General features: G+C 54.2%; 2 protein-coding genes across 2 annotated transcripts; one reads left to right on the plus strand and one right to left on the minus strand.

Moving 5' to 3' along the window:
* Positions 1–1,724: 1,724 nt before the first annotated feature.
* On the plus strand, positions 1,725–2,290 carry JN550_001579 (uncharacterized protein; the record flags this gene model as incomplete). Its single annotated transcript, XM_049312778.1, has 2 exons — positions 1,725–2,122; positions 2,182–2,290. 2 exons carry the CDS (start codon positions 1,725–1,727, stop codon positions 2,288–2,290), a joined length of 507 nt encoding a protein of 168 aa, XP_049176430.1.
* A 4,385-nt stretch (positions 2,291–6,675) lies between these two features.
* JN550_001580 (uncharacterized protein) lies at positions 6,676–7,660 on the minus strand (the record flags this gene model as incomplete). Its single annotated transcript, XM_049312779.1, has 3 exons — positions 6,676–6,954; positions 7,030–7,164; positions 7,412–7,660. The coding sequence occupies 3 exons, from the start codon at positions 7,658–7,660 to the stop codon at positions 6,676–6,678; spliced, it is 663 nt and encodes a 220-aa protein (XP_049176431.1).
* Between the last annotated feature and the right edge of the window lie 1,655 nt (positions 7,661–9,315).

Genomic DNA, 9,315 nt, shown 5'->3' on the forward strand with positions numbered 1-9,315 from the left:
TCACGGTAGCCACTTGCAGGCGGACAGTGCCAACAGCGAGACACCATGCTGCGTTTTCGAACTTCGTAAATTTTTGCTTTCGAGGTTGGCCTGCTCATCTTAAAGGCGACGTGTTGGTGAATGAGAATGAGTGGGGTCATATCTCCAAGTGATACTACTTCCATACCCGTCCAAATCGTAGTCGGTATTAACACTAGAAAGATGAACTTACACAGAATCAAGGCTGCGATATTTCACTTACCACCCGCGGCCACTAGATTGTGGTGCATATAGCCATATCTGCATTTTAGCCGACTTGAGAGACCTGAAGCGGCACGATTGTCGCCATTTGACACCATAAGCACATTGAATGGCCAAGATCAGTCAGCGTTTCCATATTTCTATTTTGATTACTCTATAACGCCGTGGGAAAACCTCACACAATACTCTGCGGCGTGGCTGTTGCGTCATTAGACCAGTCATACTCTGATAATGCAGGGCGGTGATGTTGCAAGTCTTCCTTGCGCTGCTGCTTGAACTGCTTCGAATATCCCCGATATCTCTGGCCTGTCCCCCGTTGAGCATGATAACAAGTGTTGCAATATGTTGCATGAGACAAAAAGTCGAGTAAGAAACGCCCTCGTGTAGGAGACGACATCCAGACGAGGGTCACCCAAGGAAGTGGTTCGGCAATAAGCCCACTGCGGCAGATGCTTAGCATATGCACGGGCCGGGTCTGGACCGTTGAATCGTCTGGAATGCCAACGACAGGGGGGCTCTCTGCCGAAGAATCCTAAACTCCCTCGCGCAGCTAGCGGCACCTTGAAAGTTTAGTTAAGTCAGCGGCCTCTTGTCGATCATGCTACGAAACCGGGCTTGGTGTGACTGAGACGTCGATTAGGCAAAGATCTGGCTTGGACAAAGGGACGGCGACCGCAACTTTGCCTTCAAACTCTGTATTGTCTGTTCTATTCTGGGACCCTTCTTTGTCACATTTAAACGGCCAAAGTCGGCAGGCACTATCTCGGGGCTGCAAGCTTCACAGAACCAATGGACAGGAAATCGGGGTGATGGCTGCAGGTGCCACGGTCTGGCGAACCCATTTAGGATGGTGGCTGCGGGAGGCAAGATCTACAACAATGCCCCGAGGAAGAGTGGCTCTGTCTCAAAACCCAGACCAGACTGCGCAATTGCGTTCCTCTCAAGTTCTTTACCAACTTGAATGGGCTGCTGGTGGATTCCGTGGACCATTCAGCTCGGCGCATTGTGAACCAGTGCAAGATAGTCAATGCTGTCGTTGTCGGGATCCGTCTCAGCCGTCTTGTGCGAGAACTGCCCTTGTTTGAAGAACACACTCACCCCCACACCCCGGCGTCCCTGCGCTTGGGTTTCCACGGCCAACCCCCAGTCTCATAAACTCTCGCAAAACCGCTCGGCATCTTGGTATAATACATTGTCCTATTCTTGCCCTGTTAGCAATTTCCTTAGGGCCGGCTCTCTCGTAAGACACATTAGCATCCGCTTGACCACAAACTCTATTGTTTACTTTCACAACACCCATTCAACAACTCCTCCAAATCAGCTCGGACCGGCGCCTTGCTGCACACTGCATTTACACATTCGAATTGACCGCTCACTTCCCACCACCAAAATACCGTTACAGTACCTTCGGCATCAAAATGGCTCCTCACACCGATGGCATGACCATGGATATGGACATGGACATGGACAGCTCAACTTCCAGCATGAGCATGATGATGGTCTTCCAGAACACCATGAGCTCGCCCTTGTTCACAGAAGCATGGACACCTAGCAACACTGGTGCCTACGCCGGCACCTGCATCTTCCTGATCGTCCTCGCCATCGTCCTCCGGGGCCTCCTGGCAGCCAAAGCGATCCAGGAGTCGCGGTGGCTCGACCGCGAACTCAACAGGAGGTTCATAGCCGTCGAAGGCAAGCTGCCAATCTCCGAGCAGATCTCGCGCGACAGCCTGGCCAAGAGGATGACCCTGACCGAGAATGGTGTCGAGGAGGATGTCATGGTTGTGAAGAAGAGGACCACCGCGGTCCGGCCCTGGAGACTATCCGTCGATCCCATTCGCGCTTTGATCGACACGGTCATTGCTGGTGTTAGCTACCTTCTGTAAGTCACCTACGCGCGCCGTCAGAACAGACCCGGGGCGGAACTAACTGGTCTGACAGCATGTTGGCGGTCATGACGATGAACGTCGGCTATTTCCTCTCGGTGCTTGCGGGTATCTTCGTCGGTAGCTTGCTAGTCGGCCGTTATGCTACCGGTTTCGAGCACTAGACGTGTCGCATCTCTCCACGTTTTATATCATATATTTCTACGACATTATGACCAAGAGGGCACTCCGAGCGCCTTGGGTGTTGCACCACAAGACTATGTGGCCGTATACCACCTCTCTTGTATTGGCACTGGATTACAGCAGGCGTTTGGTAGTTTTACAGGCGCGAGGGCACTATACTCAATATTCTTGAGACGACCCCTGTGGAGTTTTGGCAGATACTATATACTTGACTGCTAGATACGGATACTGGAACGCCGTGAGGCTCTCAGCTTAATTTCGACAAGAACAAATTAAACAAATGCTACAGGAGCCCAAGAGCTGACTTCCCACCGCTGCGGGCGACCACCCAGATCCCCCGAGGCACATGATTGTGTGAGCACTTATTAGTTACAAGGGAAGAAACTCTCTCAAATGCGCTCGTGTGGCTGAACCCTGCAATGCACGCGGCCATGCACTAGAACTGTTAAGGGATAGTGTCTGCGCAAGTTCAGGGTCCACTCAACATCATGCCCTACCCCTGCCTACAGGTTAGACTTCACTGGGCTGCTAACAGTCCACCTTAGCTAAGTGCAGTCTGGACTTTCGTATCTCAGCAGCTCGAGTTAGGTCTGTCTACTAGCAAGAACTATGCTGGCCAATGGATACATTCTTCATTGCAGTATAGGCGTGCATGAAGCGTATAGATCATGTCGCACCAACTTCTTTCATACCCTTCCACTCACTCGTAACAATTGAGATGGCTGGATTTCGTCTACCGCATGAACTGAGCAAATTCAAATGGGATCTAATGGATCATCTCTCACAAGACGCACTTTGTAGCCTTGGAAGACGGTGAGCTCTGATTTCGTTTAAGGAGAGAGCACTGAATGTAGGAGTGTTTGCCGTGGCTTTACTATGGCCTGAAGCTGGTGAAGAGTCTGAGTTAGATAATACCTTTAAAACTCAGGACGTTGGAACGCGTTGACACGGACTAATTTCCATACATAGGAGCAAAACGCACTGACCAGTACTTATTTGTATGGGAAAATAGAGATCAGTTTAGGGATTGTGAGAAGTTCTCTCCATTTGATTGGATATGTTGTAGCACTTGGTCCGTGTCAATGCGTTCCAATGTCCTGAGTTCCAACGGTAATATCCAACCTGAGGATATGTCAGAAGCAGGTTGGAGCACAGACCGCAGCTTGCAGGCCGGTCATGTGGGTGATTGGAGAGATGGCGCTCTGCCATTGAAAATGCAGTAGAACGGTTAGCCAGCGATACTTGGACCGGAAGTCTTTACACGTCAGTGGTTTTCTTTCTCGGTTTACGACCCGGCCACGCAAGGGTGTTACTGTTTTCAGCGACACTTCTGCACGCAGCCCGCTGGGCATATCGTTACCTTTTCAAGGAAGTTGTTCCCATGAGAGGAGACGGGTGATCTCACTAACATAAGGTCGTAGGTGCTTGGTGAGGAGTGCGGCTGCGCAGTACCGACGACAATGTTCATGATGATCGTGCCATGGCTCGATCAAGTTGGATTGATGAAGCTCTATGTAGAACCTTTGGGACTGATGAAGCTGCGAGGTGTCTACATGTTACACATGCGTTCCCTGTTTCGGGGTGCCACTGTATGCGTATACTTCGACTCGCACCTGGGAATAACCTGCCGCGCATGATTCCCCAATTGCCGTGGGTGACCATTCAGCGTCCCGAGACCCCCGGGGACCAGAGGCGACCCCACTCCCGAACCTACGAGGCTCCCGTCGACCCGAAAACAGTTGTAGGTTTCCGGGTGGGTGGCAGCCGGGCAGCGCAGCGACACGCAAACCCCCGTGTCCAAGGCGGCCAACGTATTTCCAACTGCTACCTTGATCGCAGACACGAGTCAATGAGAGGGGACCGAGCCCAGATATATCTGTATCCTGCGCTCTTTCCACTTCTGAGTGGAAAAGCGGCCTCTCCTCCCTCTCCTTGGCCCGAAGAGGCCGAGACGACGAAAAGGAGAAAAGAAAAAAAAAGGTTCCCACTTCCGCAGTTCCCGTGTGTCAAAAAAAGCCCCGGCCGGGGCGCGGGCCACGCGGCGCCATTCCGCATCGGCCCAAGCCCTGGGGCTTCTGGGGGCCCTTTGTTTCGACGCTCTTCCGCATCGAGTATCCGCGGGACAAAACTTGCCTATGTCGGTTGGTGCCAGTGTCGCTGCGAGGGGCTGTGTGTCGTCAACGAGTTCATGCGGGTGGGAACCCACGCTTCTGCTCTCTCTCTCTGAAGCGGGTTTAGTGAGAAAATGGAGGAGATTTTTCCCTGGCTGTCTTGGGTTTTCTCTTCCCTCCTTCCGTCATAGTTCTCTTGGTTTCTTCTCTTTTCATTGTGCCCCTGGAGGTGCGATGCGGGAAGATCCTGCTCTTCCTTTTCCTCGCATACCCGTCGTTGGGCTTCGTTGCCTTTCGTGGATACCAATACTTTTTCGCCTCTGCCTGCAACTTTTAAACCCATATACACGCACTTCTGAAAGTCTTCAAAGTACATGTGTATACAACGGATCCACTGGCAGCCTTCAGCCGCAACAGGCCTGTTTCGAGCTCGCTATGACCTGACCCCTCCCCAAGATAACGCAGTCTTGCGCTGCAACCGCGGCAATGGACCTTGGCCGAAAAGTTTTTGGTTCATTCCCACTATCGAGTTTTAAGGATCGACTGAGACTTGACGGGCAATTGCAATTTACAAGGGAGCACTTGCCCCGCGTCATCACCTGGGCCGCCGGGCATGGTGCTATCATAGGTCTTGACAATGAAGGTACCGCGGTTGAATGGGAATACGGCTGGAACGACCACACCAAAAGGACGAACGATGGGAATGGAATGAGCGAGATGGACCGGGAGAATCTCGCATGACTACTTGGGATACGCCCGGAGCCTCATGGTGTTATTCCGCGACGCCCCGACTGCTCCTAAACGTGGAATATCGGAGTGCCTGTTCCAGCAGAAACGCACGATACCCATTCCCTCTACCAGGAGGGAGCGGGCCTACGGTACACGCCTGCGCTGGAATCCGTGAAGGCAAACCCCCAGGATCGAGGGCATCTCACCCCTCGGAAGCGCAGTGCGGGCTCTCACGCCGAAGGACCGGGATACAAGGTGAGAGGCCCGAAATATGACGAACCGAGCGCCCTCAAAAGCCGGTGATCCGTGGCTGCTCTTCGAGGTCCACTCATCTTCGATCACGGATATTCCATTGCCCGAAAGCGAGAACGACGACGTTGGTGCCCGGATGCACCGGTAAAAGCCTTGAAGCACCGGCCATTGCCACCCACGGAAGATTAGTATGAAGGTAGGTGCTGGCTCGTACGCCTGTTGCGTATACGCGATGCATGCGCATTTGAATGGCAGCGCATCTATTATTGCCATGTTTTTCTTTAGCTGTGCCCTTCCGTCTTGGACACCTAGCTTCCGATATGTGAAGCTCCACTGCAGGTTATGTTTACCAAATATTTAGCATTACGGATAACGGGACGAAAATCATCGGACATGTGAAAATATCAAATGGGAACACATTTGGACCGAAACGCATGTCAATTTTGCATGCTGGAGTATCTATGTCCTATCATACAGATCGCATTCTCGAGTTGGCCGAGATATCCACCGGCTGCAAGTTTTATGCAGTGGCCCGAGATCATCGTGAGAAACGACGAGGGCAAGAATCTGGTGACAAGGGAATGTATGTCAAGATTCGATGGTGCGCAGGCTGGTCAACCGATTCGTGCCCGAAGCACGCTTCGGTCACCCATTTGACTCATGGAATCCATTTCCCGCGTCAAATCGTGGTCATTTCATCATGTGCCGTAGGAGTCGTACTGTGCATCGAGCCTTTCGTCCCCCAGATGAAAAGAGACGGTTCGCTCGGTGACACAGTGTAAGGGCCAGATCCTGTGCTCCCTGTCATTGAGAGGGGTAGAGGTGGGTTGTGTATCGAGAGGTCGTCCCACAAGGCCTGGGAAAGACCCAAGCCTATGAGGTACGTGTTCGCAGAAGATGACAAGCAATTAGCGACTTTGAGGCCAAACAGATCGTCCGATGCCAGAAGATCTGTTTGCGGTATATGCCGTGAAAGAGAAGCGGGTCGTCAAAAAACGGAAGAGGGAAGGGAACGCAGAATCGAGGTCGAAAGTCGAAAAGTGGAATCGCGGAGAGGGAAGAAAAAAAAAAAAGGCAGAATGGCCACACAACGCCGGGTCCACGGATGCTTCGTTGATTATGACAGAGGTCAAATCGAAACCATAGGCCTTGGTAAAAATGAGAGCCTCGTGAATGCATTATAGTCTGGGTATCAGGCAGGCGGGTGAAGGAGTCGCGACCAGCAATGTCATGTTCGTGTCATGTAGGGGTGGAGAGCTGACGTTCTCCTACTCCTATGACTGGTGCGAGGTGTGCTGAGGCATGCCCTGCTGCGGCGGCATGGCATACTGTGCACCTCGCTGCTGGACGTAGCTCTGGTACGCCATGGCCTGCTGGGGGTCCATGGGGACATTAGGCATGTAGCCACCGGGCATGTGCGAAGGCGGCATGCCCGGCCGGCCAGATGCCGGCGGCAGGTGAGCGTTCGCAGGTTCCTCGGGCGAATCAATCTGGTTTGAATCATCGGCACCGTTTTCGTTGCCCTGGCTGGGCTCAGGCGCGTTCAAGCAAGCCTAAAGAAAAGGCCTGTTAGTTTCCAGGAAGGGAGGGCGGCTCTCGGAAGCTCGTTTCCATCACTCTTGACTTACCTGAATAAGGTTCTTGCCCTCCGCCTTGGTCACCAGAGGCTGCAGCTTGGGGGTTGTGAAGGTGTAGACCAGACCCGTCTCGGAGACGACGAGCAGAAGGACTTGGGTGCCGGTGAGGACCGAAAGCTCGTAGGCCTGCAGTGGGCGCGTTCTTGTTAGCTAGAGTGTGACTTATTGGGGGATGATGTCGCTACTTCTGACAGTGGCCGCGGTCAAGATAGAGAGGATAGAGAGTCAAGCCAAGTGGAAAGGCGAGTGTAGTGAGATGAAGATGATGTACCACGGCGTCAGAGTTTCATCATGGTCGCAAAACCAGATGCGCGGATGGGATTGGGATGGGTAGGGAGCAGAGCAGCAGGTGGTGGTGGAAATTGACGCGTACCTTCTTCATGATACCAGCCTTGCGCTTGGAAAAGGTGATGTGACGACGCGACTTGTCGGTGATGAACTTGATCTCAATCTTGCGACGCTCACGGCCGCCCTTGTCGTCATCGTCATCATCGTCGTCGGCGATGCTGTTGCGCTGGCGCTTGACGCCGCGAGACTCGGCAGCGGTGCCGTTGCCGACGGCATGGGCGTCGTCGAGGTCGCCGGCCTGGGCCTGGTCGTGCTGGTCGGTGATGTCGGCCATTGCGGTGGTGTGGACTGTGCTGGGTCGCGACGATGCAATGCAATGCGAAGCGGTGCGCGATACGGTATAGGACCCGGTATCACAGAGAAAAGGCAAAAAATTGCTGGATTGAGAGTGGTGCCGGCAACCTAGGCTGGATCTGGCGTTGAAGCGTGGAGAGTTTCTGTAGCAGGTAACCGTTACTTTAACCTGTCTTGTTGTAGTAGGCGGTGGCCCAGACGAGTTTGGTTTGGGGTTTGGGGTTTGGGGGGGAGAGCCGAGAGCGAGGGAGTGGGAGGGGATTATTTTTTGCGGGCTGCGGGCTGCGGGTTGGCAGGCGGTTTGCGGGTTCAGGTTCAGGCCTGCCGCGGGTTGGGTTGCGGATGGCTTGCGCTTTTGCAGGAACAGATGACAGAATCGGGGATGGCGACTTACTGTATCGAGTCTGGTGTGTCTGCCCGGGACGAGACGAGAGCACGCGCGACGCCGTTCGCTCTTTTTTTTTCTTTTTGCTTCAACTACGCTGCGCTCTCGCTGACCGGCGGCCGTGTCTGCTGCTGCTGCCCAGTGGGTGCTTGCGCTTCCAGAGGACGCGAGGTGGCGATGAATTGGCGACTGGAGGGCGATGAGATGGGATGGGGGATGGGTGAGGAATTGGCAGCTGGGCTTCCTGATTAGGAATTTGCAGTGGGAGAGTTGACGGGTTGACGGGTCCAGCGTGGCAGAGAAAGGCTTGTGCTTTTGAGAGGGCGCAGGCGGGTCCCAGCTCCAGTGTCTCTGGGTCTCTCTGGGTCTTCGCTGGGTCTCACTGGGCGCTCCCAGGTCTTCCCTCAGATGCAGACGGGGCACGACGGGGGTCGGCTCCACTGGCTGGAAAATGGACGGCCGCGGGCTATGCCTAGAACCGTCTGGTCTGGCAGCAGGCTGGTCCACGCACGCGCTCAAAGCGTGATTAGTTCCCGTCTGTCGGGTTCTGTGCTTGGGGCTCGTTCGGGATCAGGAGGGCTTCAGGGCGCGAGGGAGAGAAAAGGGCAAGTTCCAGTGCCAAAAGTGGTATGTACTATGGTACTGCCAGCCTGGATCGGGCGTCTGGGGATCTAGTCTGGTAACAGGCAGGATTCCTGGACGTCAGCGGGCAAACTGCAGATCTGCGCGATACAGTCGCAAGGTGGTGAGTGCCTCGGGATCTTTCAGATGCCTCGAGATAGACGCAGGCCTAGTACTAGTACTGTAGGGTACGCTTTCGGCGGCTGGATTCCCCTGTAGGATGTACAGAAGCACCCGCTTGGTTGATCAGGGAAAGGCGAATGCGGGATGGGTGAAAAGAGGATAGCGAGGTGGTAGCACACGCGCGAGAGCGGCCACGGCTACCACAATCTTAAAAGGGCGAGGGCCGGGGGGGAATCGACTGGACAGACAAGCGGGCGAACGAGCAAACGAACGAACAGCGACGCTCATCTACTATGGTCCTATGGTACTATGGTACTATGGTACTCGTTCTCTCGTGAACCGGCACCAGCAACGTGCCAGCACCACCAGCAGATGGATGATGTCCTCTTGCTCATCAATCAGCGCCGACCAGGGGACCCGCGCAAGGGGGGGGTGGCCGGGGTGGGGATTGAGTGCCTGCGTCCGGCCTATCACAGCGCCTCGAGCGGCCCTAGCCTTGACAAAGT

The sequence above is a fragment of the Neoarthrinium moseri genome (genome assembly GCF_022829205.1).
Source record: "Neoarthrinium moseri strain CBS 164.80 chromosome Unknown scaffold3_Wmoseri_CBS_16480, whole genome shotgun sequence".
Classification (NCBI taxonomy): Eukaryota; Fungi; Ascomycota; class Sordariomycetes; order Amphisphaeriales; family Apiosporaceae; genus Neoarthrinium; species Neoarthrinium moseri.